The 19,739-nt window shown below is 25.1% G+C and overlaps 2 protein-coding genes across 10 annotated transcripts; one reads left to right on the top strand and one right to left on the bottom strand.

Moving 5' to 3' along the window:
• Positions 1–1,572: 1,572 nt before the first annotated feature.
• LOC126901880 (WD repeat, SAM and U-box domain-containing protein 1-like) lies at positions 1,573–18,488 on the bottom strand. Of its 9 annotated transcripts, none has more exons than XM_050678777.1 (19): positions 18,172–18,484; positions 17,689–17,889; positions 17,060–17,231; positions 16,459–16,604; positions 13,673–13,887; positions 13,300–13,520; positions 13,105–13,207; positions 12,968–13,044; positions 12,777–12,907; positions 12,550–12,721; positions 8,820–8,962; positions 7,308–7,507; positions 6,659–6,864; positions 3,977–4,067; positions 2,978–3,051; positions 2,871–2,913; positions 2,528–2,647; positions 2,328–2,448; positions 1,573–1,818 (listed from the first exon to the last, which is right to left on the bottom strand). In XM_050678777.1, the coding sequence occupies exons 2-19, from the start codon at positions 17,799–17,801 to the stop codon at positions 1,809–1,811; spliced, it is 2,358 nt and encodes a 785-aa protein (XP_050534734.1). In that variant the 5' UTR covers positions 17,802–17,889; positions 18,172–18,484; the 3' UTR covers positions 1,573–1,808. The 9 variants fall into 9 exon arrangements, 7 of the variants coding, with proteins under 7 accessions (XP_050534734.1, XP_050534730.1, XP_050534733.1 ...); XM_050678773.1 differs by having other exon boundaries at positions 1,573–2,448; positions 18,172–18,321; positions 18,416–18,463; XM_050678776.1 differs by having other exon boundaries at positions 1,573–2,448; positions 12,550–12,706.
• LOC126901890 (leucine-rich repeat-containing protein 74B-like) lies at positions 9,167–11,811 on the top strand. The gene is made up of 9 exons (XM_050678803.1): positions 9,167–9,461; positions 9,520–9,635; positions 9,694–9,869; positions 9,971–10,112; positions 10,170–10,293; positions 10,353–10,512; positions 10,578–10,764; positions 10,926–11,089; positions 11,254–11,811. Exons 1-9 carry the CDS (start codon positions 9,272–9,274, stop codon positions 11,471–11,473), a joined length of 1,479 nt encoding a protein of 492 aa, XP_050534760.1. The 5' UTR covers positions 9,167–9,271; the 3' UTR covers positions 11,474–11,811.
• Positions 18,489–19,739: the final 1,251 nt, after the last annotated feature.

The following is a 19,739-nucleotide window of genomic DNA, read 5'->3' as shown; positions in this document are numbered from 1 at the left end:
ACGTCAAAAGATCACAAATCGTATCTAGTCGAAGACATTACCCTTAAAAATTGAAAAAAATTCCCTCGTTCCCCGTAAAAGGGGGAAACCTCCAAAAAAATTACAAATTTAAAAATCGCTAATTTTCGAAATTTTTTCAATTTTTTTTACTTAAAAGTGCCATAACTTTTTCAAAAATAACTAAATAAATTTTTTTTTATATAGATGCATAATATCATTACCTTTCATTTGGTATATTTTTTTCATAAATTTAACCCTTAACCTGCCCACAAGGGGGGATTTAAAATGACAACTTTTTCACAAAAAATTAATTTTTTTAACTTAAATTTTGAAAATGTTCCGGAAGGTCTGACACTTTTATATATATCTTAAATTAAAGCTAATGTAATATACTTTATCATGGAAAAAAAAAATTTCGGACTTTATTTTATCTTCAAGGTGAAAATGGCTACCAAATGCTATTATTGTGTGAAAATTCTCAATTTTATTTTTTACATTTTTAACATTATAATGCTATAACTTATTGAAAAGTGTATTGATCAATATAATTTTTTTATGGGAAATACTATTTTCTAATAATCTCTTTTTTATTCGACATACTTTGTCTTAATCAGGATATTAATAAGGAACTAGCAGTTTATGAAGCTTTTGGAATAATCCACCAATTTTTTAAAATTAAACACTATCTAAAGATTTGCATCGAAGCGTTTTTTTTTGATAGTGATTTTAATCACTGTCAGATATCATTATACTTGATCCAACTATGCCACGTCACCACTGTGCCGCGACCCCCCTGTGCTGGGTTTTTTTTTTTATTTGGAATCCGTACAATCTGTAATAAATTTAATTACAATAAACACAAATGATATTTATGTTAAGCAGATATAAAATAATAATATATAGAATATATTATTTTTAAATGGATGTTTGTTGTCATAAATTAAGTTGTAATTTTTTTTGTTGTTAACTATCTGGTTTTGTACAATTTTAAATGGCGATATGGGACCGGAGGTGGTTTGGGATAACTAGTTGTCGCTGTAAGTAATCTAATGTCCAAAGGTCATAGCATGCGACTACTCTCGTGAGTAGTGGTGTACAGTAGTTACGCAAAAATTATGTAAAGTAATATTAGAAATATTACTTTACATAATTTTTGAAAATTAAGTCTTAAAAAAAATTGTTAAAATGTGGAGCACAATACTCGTCGATCGGTATGGAATACAGATTTTCCCGTTTGGAGCAGAGCGATAGTATTGAACATAACTCGAGAGCGAAGTAAAATGCGTACGCACTATCGGACTGTTCGTGCGGAACTTTAAAATGGCATTTTTAATTCTTTGAAATTGGTGCAACAATGGGTTTAGAAAAGTATATTTTGATCTCTGATGCAAATTCCTTGTAGACCAGTAAATTTATTTATAAGTAACAATCAATTTTTTTTTTTGAAAAGTATTGCATCAAGCCCTTTAACTTTTATACACATTTGCCATAAAAGTAATAAGTACTTTATAATTTTTTATCATTTCTCAGTAAAAATTATAATACTAAATAACAATATCATAATATATTCCATAGCAATAATAAATATTTATTCATATATTACACGTATTAATTATAAAACTTGTAATCAGGATATCAATAAGAAAATAAAAGTTCATTTTGCTTTTTGAATAATCACAAATTTTTTAAAATGAAATACTATTTATAGATTTACATCGAACCGTTTCTTATGATAGCGTTTTAATCACTGTCAGATGTCATCTATACTTTTCCCAGCTACGCCACGTCCACACTGTGCTACCGTTTTCTTATTTTAAACTGAATAAACATATAAGTTACTATTAAATAAACTTGAGTTAATAAAACTTTAAGAGAGAAGGAGAGGAAATAGAACAAAACATTGGTTTGAAAATTATAGAACGTATTACACTATTACTTCTAAAAAGAAAAAAATTATACTATGTTTTATATTTATAATATTTCGTCAGTTATAGGTGAACCATCGTTCTATATTTCATTAACTAAATAAAGTTTAAAAAATTAAACTTATCAAAACAAAAAGTTCAACATCAACTATTATTATAAATTCTTATAAGCGTAATTTCAAAAAAAAACTTTTCCCCATTAAATATTAAAAAAATTTATCTATATTTCTTGTAAATAATATTATAACGGCGATTGTTCAAATAATCTAACAAAGTTATCACGTATAAAATGATAGCACATCTCAATACACAAGTTTACATAAATTATCGGGAAAAAATGTGCTAATGTGCTATGGTAAAATGATTTAACTTTGATTCTGCTTTTCAAATGAAGTGACCAACTTTTTTATGATAGAATCTGACTTCATTGATTTTGACAATAACGGTTCATTAGTAAGTGGACTAGTGATTTTTCCACGTCGAAACCATGAAACTATTGCATCCCTTTCATATGTATGTCCATCTATCAATAATAAAATAATTTGCTAAATTATTATACTCTAATGATTTTTTAATGCTAAATAAATTTTTTTATCTTATACCCGAACATATAACCGGATCTCTGAATATCTGTTGGGTTATTGGACAGATTAACTCTTCAGGTGCATCTATAGATGGAGCTAATTTTACTATATCCACTTCTAAATTTTGTTTTTCAATATCTTAAAAAAAATTAGTTAGATTTTAATCAAAAATTTGATTATGACATCATATAAATTAATTAAAACTTCAAACTAGGTACCGATTTATTTTATATTTTCTTATTCGTTTTACTCGTTATATTAATTAATCCTAAAGCACGTCTATACTAATTATTCACTCAAGTTTATGCCAAATATACGTTTACAACAGTGATTTAAAATAACAATTAATACAAAAGCTTACTAGTTAAAGCGTCCAAACGCTGATAAGTTTTTTCTAGAGATGCCTGAAGAGAAGAAAAGTTTTATAAAATCAGTTTTAAAAATACATACGGTTTATATTATAATTACCGACTTCCTAATAGATGTGAAATCTTCGCCTTCTATTGGTAAATTCCATAAAAATAATGTCTTATCCAACGATCCTACAAACATCATACAACCGTAAAACAATATAAAAAATGATACCTATTAAAATATGACACTTTTTATTATAATTTAGTTTATTGGGGAGATTCCTTTTCTCTTCAAAAATGTTCGTTTATGTAGGATACCATTAAAATTAAAAAGTTGTTTTAGGTCTGATGAAATTGTCGACCAGCAAATTTTTTAGAAAATAATCATAAGATTGTTATTACAATAAAAGATATATAACATTTATTAAATATTTTGACAAAAAAATTGTTTTTATATCACAACATTTACTTATTAATTAATATTATGATTTTTAAATTTTTATAAAGTTGTATTTTGGGTATACCCTATAAAAGCAAATTTTTAAGTTATACAGCTTTTATATAGTCTGGGTCCTAATTAAAGTTCAAAGAGAAAATAATACCCGAAAATCTTATGGTTGATATTGCAAGTGAGGACAAAAATTATCTTATTAAATGTCAGTATGTAGAACAGGAGTTCTTAGCTATTTTTCAGTATTTAGGGCTCATAGTTTATGGGGTTTCAAGCACTTTCAAATTTCCTCATGTGGACAAATGATAAAATGTTTTGTGTTTTCAAAAATTATTAGGAAACCGTTTTTTTTTTTTTAATAAATTTCTAAACACTATTGTACTGGAGTTCCAAAAATAAGCTAAGCCTACACTGATCTAGTTAAACAACTTTTTGTGCTCATCACTTTCAGAAACATTTAACTGTAGACATCAAAATTACGTTTCCCTTGAGCAACATAATCTTGAATTTCCACATTTAACTCAAAACGTTTAAAAACTATTATATAATTTTAGTCATGTTTTTATAAAAATTTGTTATCTATTTACTTATAATTTAATTATTAAACAGTTAACAAATATAAGATCAAGTTTATATAATAATAATATTTTATTTAACATTTACCTGTAGCTAATACTCTATTATCTGATGAAAACGAACAACAAGTAAGTATAGCATTTTTTGGGTCTATTACATGGAGGCATTCTCCAGTCTTCTATAACACAAAATTAAATATTAAAATAATAATTTTCTTAAATTAAATCATTTATTATTATAAATAGTATATATTCGTGTATACAATATATCAACCTCTTACATCTAACTAATAACACCAATAACCTTTAATCCAAGTAATTTTTTTAAATTTTTTATTGAACAAGTATTTGTTAAAAATTTATTTATAATATAAATATTATTCATTTTATAATTTTATTAAAAAATTTTTCTAATATTCGTTAATTTAATTTAATTTCTCAGTGACCAATGTTTTATATGATGCATTGCATATGTCTGTTCTTAAATTTGTACGCAAATGATGCTTTACAAAATTTGATTACCTAGTGTTGTTATCTTGTCTTATAACAAGAGATCAGGAAATTACAATTATGTTACAAATTAAACTAAACATTACTATTTTAAATAAAATGTTTATTTTCAGCTTTAAAGATAATAGACTATATTACATTTTAAGAAACTAAAAATCATCTTATTTTTAAAAAAACGCGATTATGCATTTTATAAATCAAATTCTAATAACACAACTTTTAAGTATTTTTTGGGTTTATCACTACTTTTTCTCAGCTCTTACTGAACCGATTTATTTCAATGATACGTCAAAAGATCAAAAATCGTATTTAGTTGAAGACATTACCCTCAAAAATTGAAAAAATTTCCCTCGTTCCCCGTAAATGGAGAAAATCTCCAAAAAAAATACAAATTTAAAAATCGCTAATTTTCGACATTTTTTCAATTTTTTTTTCTTAAAACTGCCATAACATTTTCAAAAATGACTAAATAAATTTTTTTTTTTTTAAATAGATGCATAATATCCTTACCTTTCAATTGGTATATTTTTTTTATAAATTTGACCCTTTACCTTTTATTTGACATACTTTATGTTAATCAGGATATTAATAAGGAACTAGCAGATTCTGTAGCTTTTGGAATAATACACCAATTTTTTAAAATTAAACACTATCTAAAGATTTGCATCGAAGCGTTTTTTATGATATTGAATTTAATCACTGTCAGATATCATTATACTTAAACCAACTATACCTCGTCACTACTCTGCAGTGACCCCCCTGTGTTGGGTTTTTAACTTTATACTGTTGTAACTTATTAAAGAGTATCTGGATCAATACAATTTTTTTATGAAAAATACTATTTATATATACCATTTTTATGCGAAATATTTTTTTTTTAAATCGTATCATTTTCCTGTAGAATAGTAAATTTATTTATAAATAATAAGCAATTTTTTTTTGAGACTTTCAACTTTTATACATGTTTGCCATAAAAGTAATAACTACTTTATAATTTTTTCGTAAAAATTACTAAATTATTAAATATTAATTTCATACTATATTTAATTGCTATAATAAATAATTAATCATATATTACACTTATAAATCATAAAACTTGTAATTAGGATATAAATAAGGAAATAGCAGATCATGTAGTTTTTGTAATAATCCATCAATTTTTTAAAATTAAACACTATACACAGATTTCCATCGAAGCATTTTTTATGATAGTGATTTTATTTATTGTCAGATAAACTTGACCCAACTATGCCACCCACCACTGTGCCGATTTTTTTTTATAATTAATACATAAGCTAAATATACGACATTCTTGAAAATATTAATAAATGACGATTGTCATTACATACTTTTCAAATTAATTTACTTTATTAATTATAATACAATATAAACCCAGCACAGTGGGGTCGCAGCAAAATGGGGATGTGGCAAAGTTGGTTGAAATATAATGATATCTTACAGTGATTAAAATCACTATCGTATCTTATAATTTATATTGTTTTGTGTATTGACGATATTGTTGTGGATCTGAAATTTAAATTTAATAGTTTACTAGTCCCTAAATTTCACATTTCAATAGTGTGTTACAAAGAGTTTAAAATACTCGACTTTGTAAAAATGTTTCTAAACTTAATTTATCTTTAAAAACACTGTATTGTGCATTGGGGTTCAGATTATTCTTGAGTATAGTAATGTTGTTTTGAGTCCTCACTTATCATTTGATGCTTGTCAAATCAAAAGAATTTCAAGAAGATTTTTACGATTTGCTGGATTTTTATAAGGTATTCAATATGATTCTCACGACTCCCGTTGCTTATTAACTCAATTTGACTTCACTTGCAGAGCAAAGAGATGATGTAGACTTAAAATTTCTGAACAGGCTACTTAATGGGAAAATTAACTCGTCCTACCTTCTGCCTTCAATCAATTTTAAAGTTCCTCAAATGAATTCCAGATCTTTTGTACCCTTTATCCCCAAAAAGCAAAACTAATTATTTACATAATGAACCGATAAGACGTATTCTAAATAGTGTCAATGCAAACCCTCATTATGTATTTTAATACCAACTATTTAACTTATACTTAATTATTACATAGTGTAACTAAAAAAATTAAAGGTTAATGTATTTCTTTGACTTTGATGAATTGTAATTGTATAAAGTTACTTTGTCGAATAACCTGATTTGTAAAAGAGCCATAACCGTTAATCTTATATATAAATAAATATATGTAATGTACAATAAAAAAAGTTACCACAAACCGTTTGCCATATTCTAGCAGTCTTATCAAGTGAAGTGGATGCAAAATAAGTGGTAGTATTTTGTGGAAATTTCGCACAAGTTATATCACTTCCGTGTCCAATAAATTTCATTTTAAAATCAACTTGACCATTGAGCATCCTCCACGTCTTTAGTAAACCATCGTTACCACCGGTAAGTAGAAATAACGAATGTTTTATTGATGGGTCTATTTAATATACAACAATTTCATAATAAGTTGCTTAGAACATCATATTTATTAAGTATTAAAATGTTCTATCAATAATATTAATTTACTTGTTTTTATATTCTAAGTTGTTTAAATAAATTGTAAAACCAAAGAACTAATTTTTTATAATAAAGTTATCTTTCATTAGACAAAACTTTAAAAAAATTAGTTTTGTTATAGTACAAAATGTTTAAACTAATAAAAATATGATTTTTATATCTAAGATAATATATCTAACAATATTTAATCAGTGTATAAAACATAAATTTATAATATTATAATTTAAAAATTTTTAATTTAACTATATTTATCGAACTTAGAATGAAACTTAAGTATTTAGGAATTATTTGAGTAATTTTACCTATAATATCATATATTTACATGAATAGTATGTTATATTGTTTTAGATTTTGTGATCTTACTTTTGTATGCAAAATGTGCGGTGGTAATACCGATATCGTGAGCATTATCTTGGCATAGTGAACTTGAATTAGATACTATGTGTTTCTGAGGATGTACTGACCATATCCTAAAATGACCTTCTACACAACCAGCCATCAAATAATATGAATCAGGACTAAACGTCACGCAAGTTATATCTTCATTATTCCCAGACAGCTTTCTAAACAATTTAATTGATTACTTAAAAGATTCAAATAAATTAAACAATAAAGTTATACAATGACAAAAGTAATACTATTTGTTTAAAGAAATATTATATTATTATTTAATAATATGCTATTTTTCATTAAAAATCATAAATATATCTTAACTACTTGGTCATATTTATCTATTTATCTTACAATTTAAATTATATTTTTTATTTCAAAACGAAAATTGAAAAAAAATTGTAAAGCTAAATTAAGTTTACTTCATTTCCGAAAAAATTGCTTACATTATATAAAACAACATTTTCTGCATTTTTTGAAGGAATATATGATGTTGAAAGAACTTAACAATCCAAAATTTCATCAATGATTAACATACAAGTATAATTATAACACAGTTTTAATTACAGTTATAATAAGACTCTCCAGTAGAAATGTAATGAATATGTAAAAAAAATCATTGGAGTAGTAATGATTGTGGATAAAATAATATAATAGGCCTAAACAATTTGGATATGTTATGAAGACCAAAAATTAGAATCTATAAGAACAGTTTGAGGTTATTTGAGGACTGATGGCGTATATATAGATAATGTGGGAGACCGTATTAAGTGAAAATTTAAGATTTGGGTATCCTACCTTAAGTAGTTGAGATAATGGCAAGGGAGAAGAAGAAAACGACTTTTCAATCATTTAATGTTATTAATAACCTTAGAATATATTTTTTTCTAACTTATCTTTAATTTTTATATTTAGTACATTCAGTTAAAAGCTTTGGATACATAGATTTATAGTACGAAATTTCTATGAATTTCCAAATGTTAATTTTGTTAAAACATTATATAATGCATTATTACATTTAATACTGGATTATGGCTCAGTATTATGGAATCCCTAACAAGTTGATGAATTGAAGTCTAAATGTGAGGTGTAGATTTATTAAACAACCATATTGATTATCCTGAAATTCTTAATAGAATAGAGTTCCTTATCTATACTTTTAATACCTGGAAAAATGTTGATTAAATGATAATTATCATCATCAAAATTATAGTTTTAATGAACTCATTAATCGCTTAGTCAGAACTTGTAATAACCTATCTCATTTTTTTTTTTGTGATAGTATCTATAGTTAAAGTACATTATTTATTGTGCTTTTAAGTAATAAATTTAATTGTATGTTTATTTAGTTCTTATTGTAAAGCTGTATGTATTAATATTGTCGCTGCATTCTTTAAGGTGTTAAATAAATTATTATTATTATTATTATTACTTAATTACTTTTTACTTATTAGTAAATTTTAATTATTATATTAAAACCCTCACGAAATTAGTTGTAAAGTTTCTATATTCCATACAAATATCGTTTCATTATTATATGCAACTGCGATGAGTTTCGAGTTACCAGAAAATGAACAACACCTTGCTCCACCGCAATCAGCATGCAGCACACCTTTTTGTTCAAACATCTAAAAATTACAAAATAGTGTAAAAAAAATTTAAATAAAATTATACTATAAAACTTAAAGAAGTAGTTAAAGTATAGTTTTAATTTTTATAAACTATCTATCTTATATATTTTTAAAACAAAATTTTAAAATGATCATCGGTCATTTTTTTTTGTATATATTTATTTATTTACAATTAACTATGATAATTAAAATAAAAGTTTATAAATAAAAACCTATTTAATGATCGATGAGTTTCGACAAAACGTTTCCTAGTCTACTAAAACTAAAAAATAAACGTCTTATTTAAAAAAATAAAAAACTGTTTTAATGTCTTTTGAAGATATTTTTGAAACGAATTCAAATGATTACGAATTTTACGAAATTGAAGATGAACACGACAATGAATGGAACAACGAAAATGATTGCAAGCCGCTGTCATTTTCGTCCTACGCGGATGGCACTTATCTTAAACTGAGAGACTGCGGCATCAAACAAGCAGCTTTTTTAAAAGTCTACAGTAAAATTTTATACATAAATCACCAAAAATTCTTTTTATTAACTTAATCGAGTTTTAGACCAAAAAAAAGTCAATGAAAGTTTTGAAGTCTACCAAAAAATTGTCAAATTATATGATTTAGTCAATTGGACCAATTTAAAAACTCAATTCATTACAAGTACTTTAGATGTTCAGGTTTCATTACAATTAATTTTAGTGTTATATTTGTGACATCGTCATGCTATTTTTATAGAAATGTGGCTTAAGTGAAAACGATATAAAAGCAGTGATGAAAGCATTAAACGGAAACAACCATGTTATTAGTTTGAATTTATCTGAAAATGTGTTAAACAAGCCTGCATGTGGCTATGTAGCCGAGTTAATAAGCAAAAACAAAATAATCAAACATTTAAAACTGCAACGGTGTCAGTAAGTAAATGAACTTAGATGTTATCTAGTCCAATAAATATAATAAAGTTATCATTTAGCCCTATTTTAACACGTCATTAATACACTAACTTTTATACGAGAATTGACAGTGAAGGTGCATCAAAGCTAAGTGAAACATTAGAAATTGCATCATTAGAAACATTAAACATGAGTTACAACAATCTTGGTAATAAAGGACTGCATTTTATTCTAGATGCATTACAAGCCAATAAATACCTTTTAGTATGTATAATTTTCATGTATCACAAGCTTTTTTTATTTCATATACGAAAATATTAGGAATTGGATTTAAGTCACAATAATCTTATGAAAGGATGTGGACTAGACATTAGCACTTTTATAGGAATAAACGATAAATTACGTTTAATTAATTTATCTAACAATTATATTGATAACAAAATAGGTTGGTTGTCAAATATAAAATAACAAAAAATATTCATCTATAAATACAATATTTTTTAGATTTATCGAACATAGTAAGATCTATTAATTATTTGAACGAAACATTAAAAACCTTTATATTACAATGGAATGGCATTTCTAGTAAAGAGTGTGCTAACGTATTTAGATTATTATTTATGAAATCAGAGTATTTAAAAGTATTGGATATAAGTTGGAATAAGTATTTACAGATATTTTCCAGTAACATATCGAAAGTTATTTTCAAACATATTTTATTTCTTAAAGTTTAAAAAACATTGGTAGTATATTTGGGAAAGGTATGAAAAAATCTATCAGTGTGGAGCATTTAGACATAAGCAATAACCCATTGGCTCCAGAAGATATAATGGAAATGCTAAACGCAATTATTGAACCATCATCTTTGAAAATTTTAAGTTTGACACACGTGTTAGTCGATGAAAAAATAGAAAAAGTAATCAAAAACTAAGGAAATATTTTTAAATTATACAACTATAGTTATGGATTATTTTGAAAACTCTATCAAATAAAATATAATATATATATTTTAAATTATGTATATAATTTATCACATATTTCCTTAATGAAATAATATTTTTTTAATTTTACTCTTAGGCAATTTCAAACTTACAAAACAGTAATCCAGAATTACAAATAAAAGTAGGGCTATATACTAATATACGACGAAGGACTACAGATCTACAATCTCTCTACCTTCGACGAATTCATTACTTAGGTGTCATGAAACCAAAGAAAAAAAGCAAAAAAGTTGACATTGGGTTTGTAACTCTATGATTTAGGTCAATAAGAGCCAATAAAATATATATACATAATTATATATATATATATGTATACACAAATTTTCAAACATTTCCTTAAATATACTTAAGGAAAAAATAATTTTTAGTTACAATTATCCAATTAACTTTTTTTATATTTTTAGTCATACATTATTGAGATTAAAACAAGATGGAAAACTTATACCGATGAAGATGTCTAATTTTTTGTTACTTTTGGAAGGACTGAAGATAAATGGAACCGAAGACCTCTTGTCATTATTGGCTAGACAATTTCGGAATTCAGAAAAAAAAGTTGATGTGGAATTAATGTTGGACAAGTACATGGAATTATATCCAAATACTGAATTACGTATTAATAATTAAAAGTAGATTAAGTCAAAATTAGATCAATTAAAATTTTAAAATTAAAAATTAATGAACAATAAATTATAATATTTTTATGTAATATTATCTTGAAGACTTATAATTTAAAATAAATGTATATGGAAATAATTCTTTATTAAACATTCAATAAAGTCGAAATTAAATTAAAAATATTAATCAACATCAACTTCTTGATTTTTAATGTTTCTTAAATATTTTTTACATTTCATCCCTATGTTCCTTTTTGTTTAGCCTACATAACATTTGTCACAATTTTCCCCTTTCTTTTAGTTTATCTTTAGCGCTACATGATAAATATTTTAGATTATTACTCATAATAGTTATACCAAAATTCTTAAAAATTCTAGCTAGCCCCGAATGTTCGAATGACATAATATAGACGACTTTCTAACTGCCCTTCTTTCTTTATTCCACTTTTGTTTTGGACTAAAAAACATTGTATTTTCAATACAGAGTGCAATTAAAAAATAACCAAACTTTTGCACGGCACCCACGTATCGAAAAATAATGAGTGGGGGGCAATATGCGTCAAACTTTCCTCTTTCCGGCACTACTCGCATCAGTGAACTGTAAACAGCAATTGTGTTAACATCACCGTTCGCACTAAGGGTGTTTTTTTCAGTTGATTATGTTCTTCCTAATATTGAAAATATAATGAACAATTGAACAGTATTACGACGCAACCAAGTTTTGCGTGAAACTGAAAAAGACTTTTACCCATCCCAACGAATGAAAGCTATTCTGAAAGATACGTTCAAAGAATACTTTAAACAGTAATAAGACCGTTACTGTCGGTATACCGAAGCACAAGGGATATATTTCGAGGAATATCAAGTGCAATTGTCAAAAAATTCAATAAACAATTTTTTACAGCAAAAGTTCGGTTACTTTTCAATCGAACCCTGTAATACTAAATGGCAGCTCAATTCCAACTTTTTTGTATATAAGTTGGATAGCGGTTCCATCTAAACAAAATAATTGTAAATTTAAAATAAAAGGAAACAATAAGCTATGCTATTTTATTTTTGTTAATATCTATTAATAAATACAATTACACGTAAATCCCAAATAATCGTTATTCCATCTAATGAACATGATGCCATATACAATGAGCACATAGATATTGTTATATGTTGTATGGAATAGTGATGAGCTCTTAATGGTGAAAATTCAACTTCTTGCCATTGTCCGTGTTTTACACGATTCCATACCCTAATAATTTTATCGCTAAAAAAGATATAAAATTTAATGTTTTTCTATTCGTTAAATTTAACGCACAAACCTTCCCGCTGCAATTAAAATTTTATTATCAATACTGAAATCACAGGAATTTACTGCATTATTGAATGTATTGAATCTTTTTAGTAAAGAAACTTCAGCTTTAGTGTCATTTATGGAACTTCCAACTATTTCCTAATCAAAAATTGAATATTTACATAAAGTTAAGTATAATCGATATTTTAAATTCGGTACTTCTCGTGTGCTCATTTGAAAATAGATATCCATGTCACCCTTTACATCCCAAATAATTACTGATTTGTCGTTAGATCCTTAAAAAGTATTTCTCTTTAGAAATTGAACTAAAAAGTTTTTATGTTTGCTAATTTTACCTGTTGCCAACAGTAGACTTTCTTCTGAAAACACGCAAGTGTTAACATACCGGTTATGTCCTTCAAGTACTGAACAACATAACGAATTATTAGACTCATCCAGCTTTAATTATTTTACATAAATAATCATTTAATTATAACAAATAACAAATTTAAAACATAATTAAAAAAATAAACATATTTTTATAGTCTAACCTGCCATAATCTAATAGTTTTATCCATTGAAGTGGATGCGAGCATTTTCCCATCGTGATTGAAGCACACACCAGTTACAATTGACGAATGACCTTTAAGTGACTTAATAAATTTCACAGCACATTGATAAGAATTTGAATTACACTTCCACAAAACTACTTGCCAATGTTTTATTAAATGATCACTACCACTTGACATAACATTGTATATTTTTCCTTTATCTAAAAAAAAATACTACTTTAGGATAGCCTGTAAATATTATTGTAAAAATAAAAGTTCGTTAATGCACACAGCTTTTCAAAATCTCTGATAGTCTAAAATGTTTATAAAGTTGAAATTTTTAATGTAAATTAGCTTAAGATAATTTACATACTGGTTATAGGGTTTATTGGTGACACGTCAACAGAGCTTACACCCATGTCATGGCAACCAGATATAACATATAATGGCACTGTTTTACCACACGGATCAGTAAGCTCTGAAATTGACCATATTTTAGCCACGCCTGTTGTGTCTCCAGTTACAACTATTCTAGAATCTTTAGAACAACAAATTGTTGATACAGCTTCTTCATGTCCCGAAAGCGTTCTATATATAAGTACTACATAATTACTATAGATATTTAATTTTAATATTATATAATGGTTAGAAACAAGTAATTTAAGACCCGTAAGAAAAATTTAAATTTGATATGAAACTGCATGATAAAAAAACTTGGCTCATGAACTTTTATAAGTCAAATTTTTGTATTTTACTAGGATGATTATAAATATATTAATAAAATCACACTCTATGAAAAATGTTTATAAATTAAAATGTGTATTTTTTTAATTACACCACGATGTTACAATATTACTAAGTAATCTTAATCATTTATTAAACTATATATTAAAACATAAACTTTGTAAGCATGACACAAAGGTAGTTGTTTTGCCTACACGATGCGCCTTTATATCAAAATATTCAATTTTATTTCAACCACCCGAAACTCAAATAAACTCACTTTGAATAAATATATACTACGCGTTTTATTTTATTTATATACAGTATCATTAATTAAGTATATTACCCCCATTTTTTGTTAAATAATTACTTTTAATCAGAATTTTTTTTTTCAATATTATATTTATTTTGAGAGTAATCGGGTGTTTTATAATAGCCCGATCATTATTTTGTATTAGCATTTAATTATATTTACAAACTATTATCTAATAAAATGATCTAATAAAATATTGACAGGTCTATAACTATTATTGACTTTTCATTTTGTGTTATTATGATTTTCAGTAATAGTGTAGTGTTCACCGTAAGAGAATTTCTATCAGTTCGTTATGGTAAAAATGGAGAGTAGCTAAACATTACACCGCTACTCGCCTTTTAAAATCTTCAAATACTAATATCTCTAAATATTAGTATATTAATATATCGATCTATCAATATATTATTTAGACCATTCTCCACTTAATAGTAAAAAATAATAATAGGTTCCCATTGAACTTTCAAAAATAACTTCTAAAATCTAACCTTAGAAATAATTTTTCCGTACAATAGACTTGACATTGACAATAGATTGTAAATATATTAAATTCTAATAAAGAGTGATCGGTTTATTAAAAAACACTTGATTACTCTCGAAATAAGTACAATATTAAAAAAAATGTTTGGTTTTTTTAAATTTAGTATATTTTTTAATTTTTAGCTATTAATTACTTTTTAGAATCATCTCTTATAACTTAAAGCGTGTCAACTTCATATTTTGTAATGGCAACATACATATTTAATTGGCTTAAAAATAAGCAATAATTTAATTAAGATGACTGGTCGATAACAATTTTTTGACAATAATTACAGAGGTTATTAACAATTTAAAGCAATAACTGTATGCGAAGAGTAGGTACTACACCCAAAGAAAAACCTCAATCAATTTTAATAGAGAAATTTTATCAAGGGTTTATGATAATGTTTTATTAATACGAACAAAATAACTATTCTTATGAATAATTATTGTTCAAGACAAGAAAAAAATTATCATATTGATAAATATATTATAGGTTCAATAGTAATGATATATTTATGAAATTGAACAATGAATTTATTATATAGATCGAGGTTTTTCTCTGGGTGTACTATTTGTATCATTAGTTATTTCCTAGCGGTACTCTTCGTCCCTCCTTAATATAAAAATTAGAATAACATCCTAAGTACTGATCGAAAAAAGTTGATTACGACTTTTTTTAATTAGATAATATTCTATATTTCTAAGTTAATTAAATTTGTATGCTACTATTAAAAAATTGAGTTGACACCCCTATATGAGTTTATAAGGGAAGATCCTAAAAAGTAATGAAGAACTGATAAATCAAGAACTATATGCTACTAAAAGAAATCAAAAATTGTTTTTCTAATAGTGTATTTATTTTACGAGTATTTGAGTGGTTTGTGATAAATCGATTTCCATGTATATATATATATATATAATGATTTTTCGTGAATATATATATTATATACATTCACGAAAAATCATTATTTAACGTAAAAATTGTAATAGTATACTTAATAAATCATATTGTATGGTAAAACACGCATAATAATAAATATTTTCAAATGTGTATATCCAGACAACTTAAGTGAGTGGCAACGGTCTCTTATATTTTAAAAATGTCATCAAATAAATTATTGGATTTAATTAATAAACCATTTATACATAGAATGCATATTATTTAAAAACAATAAAAATATATGTATAATACTATGTACTTGTTTCTTTGTTACTATGTTCATATTTACAAAAAAACCTTAAATGATCTTATCTGTAACATAGGCAGGATATTTCAATGTAAGTTTCACAACTTATATAAATAAATTTCGATTTTTTTCTTATCACTTAAAAAATATCTCCATTGTGTAATGGGGGTAAAAATTAAGTTGATGTTATAATATTCTAGTTGGCGATAAAAAGTTTATTTGTTTAACTTATTCGACAGATTACAAAATTGTCATTCGTTTTTTAAGTCGTTGTTTCATGATTTAAAAAGAAATATTAATAAAAAATAAATACCATAAAAATGAAATATAACACTTGTTTTAAGAAAGGTTTGGTAAGCCTCTGAGACCACCCTTAATACAGTACTGTTGCTGACTAAATTAAAAACCACTTACCTGATTAAAGATTTTCGAAATAAATCCCAAATACACATAGTCCCATCATCGCCAGCAGAAATGATACATTTGTAGTCTGAAGTAAAACATGACGATCGAACACCAGTACGACTATTATGTACTAATGTAGACAAGACTTTTCCAGACTTTATTCAAACAATTATTTTATTAAGTTTTGAATTTTTATTAAAATTAAATTATATTATAATATAATTATTATTGTTTAACAGCACAAAAACTACCACTTATTAAAGTTTATTTTTGTTAGAGATATCTCAGTAGGAGTTAAATGATTAAAATATACAACAACTTTTATATTAATCAAAATCAGACTTGTTCTATCAAAACATTGGAAAAATCCCAATGGACTCGCTTTGGTGTAGAGCTCCTAAAACCCATGAGAAATGAGAAAAGTAAAGGTCATCAATATTTTTTATATAAAAAAAAATTAATTTCTTAAAACAATTTTCTAACAAAAATGATGACATATGGACTGTCAGAGAAAATCTTATTACTAAAAACTTCTTTAACAAAATTGAAAAGTATATTGTTTTTTGTTTAATAATTATACTACTAAATTATATATTTCAATCAAACTTACATCAACATCACACAAAGCGATATTACCGTCCATCGAAGAAGTAGCTAATAAAGTTCCTTCTCCATTGAATTGTACACTAGAAACCATGTACTTGTGATGAGTTAGAGGAGAATACGACTCTTCTACAAACTTTTGACCAGAACACCATTTCCAAACGGAAACTGTTCTATCGCTATAAAATTAATTAATTCAATATTGATAATATATCTGATTTAAAATTCATAGAAGTGATAATCTTAATCAAATACAATTAATTTATACAACAATGTATATGTAAATAAAATGCTTAATTCAATAATATTAAATTTAATATATAAATTCAGTAGGTTTTTTTTTTTTAAACGAACGTTTCTATATTGAATATTTTGATATTAAATTGCTCATGAAATAATTTTTTATACTTTCTTATATTATAATAAAACTATATCTCAAAGTTTTTCTTGATCCCTTTGAGATTTGTCATAATAAAAATTTACTATGTATATATTTATGGTATTAATGTTTGACAATTACAGAAATTAAATATGTATATTGATATAATAAGTTGATGTGTCAGACAAATGATTTTGAAAACCAAAAAATTATTTAAGATTTAAATAAAATAAATAATATTGAAATATTATATTTGCCTGGAACTAATTGCCAGTTGAAATCGTTTGGAAAAACAGCATTTGGTTACATCGTTTGAGTGCCGAGTTATCGTTTGAATGTTAGTGGTGTTTAGTCCCACAACAGAGGACATGACAAGACAGTACAAAGGCTACAACTGACGAATTACGAGGTTCGTCAAAGCTATACAATGACTTTGGTTTCACTAAGCTACTGTTAAACTTTTTTTCATAAATAAAAATAAATAATATATTTTCAAGTAAATTTAATTAATGGTTTCTACATAATACATTAATAAGTTTGATCTAAGTTAAAAAAAAAATGAATGAATTCTACAATTTCAATAAATTATTTGTTAATTTTAGTTTTTCAATGATTTTTTTTTTCTTAAATAAATTATATGAAGAATGACCTTGACCATCTGAACCCAACTTAACAAAACTATGAATAAGGAATCGATATCCTTAGTGTAAACTAATGTATATATATATAGTTAAACTCACTTTTTCAGTCAGTTTTGCAAATTTATATCGACATTTATTAACCAACTGTTGAATATTAGACATTTACAGGTAATATATGTCGTAATAACAGATGGTAACTACCAACTTGGCGAATTATAAAACTTCTATGTTTTAGTGTTCAACGTAAAACTTCACATTATACATATCACATTAATACAGAAACAGAAAATCAATAAAAATTATTTTTTTGTATAACTACTTATTATATAATGGTATTTATTACTTTCATTGTTTAAATTCCTCCTTGAATTGGTTGTCAGTTACTAGTTAACTGTTCGTTTAAAAGAAAAGTAAAGAAAATTTAAAATATGATAGTAAAACAATTGGCAAGTAAAAAATACCCAATTTTTAAGTTTGTAATTCATTATTTATAATTAAAAATAAACACTTAATATTAAGTCATTATAATATAACTATATTTAATACAATTGTAATTTTTAGTAAATATTATTTTTCATTGTATATTATACCATATTGATCATCAATAGAATATATTAAATAAAATTAAAAGTATATTAAAAATATAATTAATTTAAAAACTAAAAAATATTAAACTTAAAAGCCACAAAAAATTACTGAAAAGTCGTGGATACGTATTTCGGAAACAATGTTACCATTATCATCGCTAAACACATACACATTTTTTTTTTGTATTATATCTTTAATCCATTTTTAAGATGAAACTTGAAGTATTTAAAATGTAAGAAAGGCATTTCAGAATTTTTAAAAACCACTCGTCATACATCAATAAAGTACTCGAGTATTTTCTATTAAATACCTTTTTAATATCTAAAGAAAACTTTGTGGATAAATCACGTTTTTACATTGCTTTAAAACTCATTTTATTAGGAACGCTGAAGAGATTCAAGATTCATTTTTGCTGACTGCACTTAATAAATTTACACTTGACGTCGTTCAATATTTCTTTTGATACGTACCAATAATTTGAATACATCACTTATAAATAAAGTCAATATATAACTATTATAGTAAATTAATTTTAATTAAAAAATTAGTAATTTTTAAATATTTATTAAATTTAAACAACAAAATACACATTTAATTAATCAATATATTATATAAGACTTATAAAAAATTTTTTTACAAAAGACTTCTAAATGTTCATGTATAAACAATTGTACTATTTTGAAATAACTTAAGTTAATTTTATCCATACTCGATTAAAATATCATTAAGATACTCTACCTCCTAGCAATATAATTTAGTCTCATTAATACGCACAGAGCCACAGGACATTTAAAATTATTGTCAAATGACAAAAAAACATAACTAGAATATCATAATTGTGCCAGTAACGATCCAACCCACTGACTTATAAATATAGTTAGTTATTTCAGAGAAGGAGCGAGCGGTTGCTTCACTCAAAATTTTCACTATGTTAAATGATTTTTTTAAAGTTTTTTGGAAGAGGTAAAAATAAATTTTATTTAAAGTCTATTTAATCAAATAATTTTTTATTTATTTTTTATAAATACAAGAAACAATTTATTTATTGAAAAATACTATACTTAAAATTTTTAGTTTTG

Source organism: Daktulosphaira vitifoliae, unplaced genomic scaffold (genome assembly GCF_025091365.1).
Source record: "Daktulosphaira vitifoliae isolate Bord-2020 unplaced genomic scaffold, ASM2509136v1 Scaffold_3, whole genome shotgun sequence".
NCBI lineage: Eukaryota > Metazoa > Arthropoda > Insecta > Hemiptera > Phylloxeridae > Daktulosphaira > Daktulosphaira vitifoliae.
The sequence above is the reverse complement of the archived record's forward strand: the minus strand, read 5'-3'. Positions and strand labels throughout refer to the sequence as shown.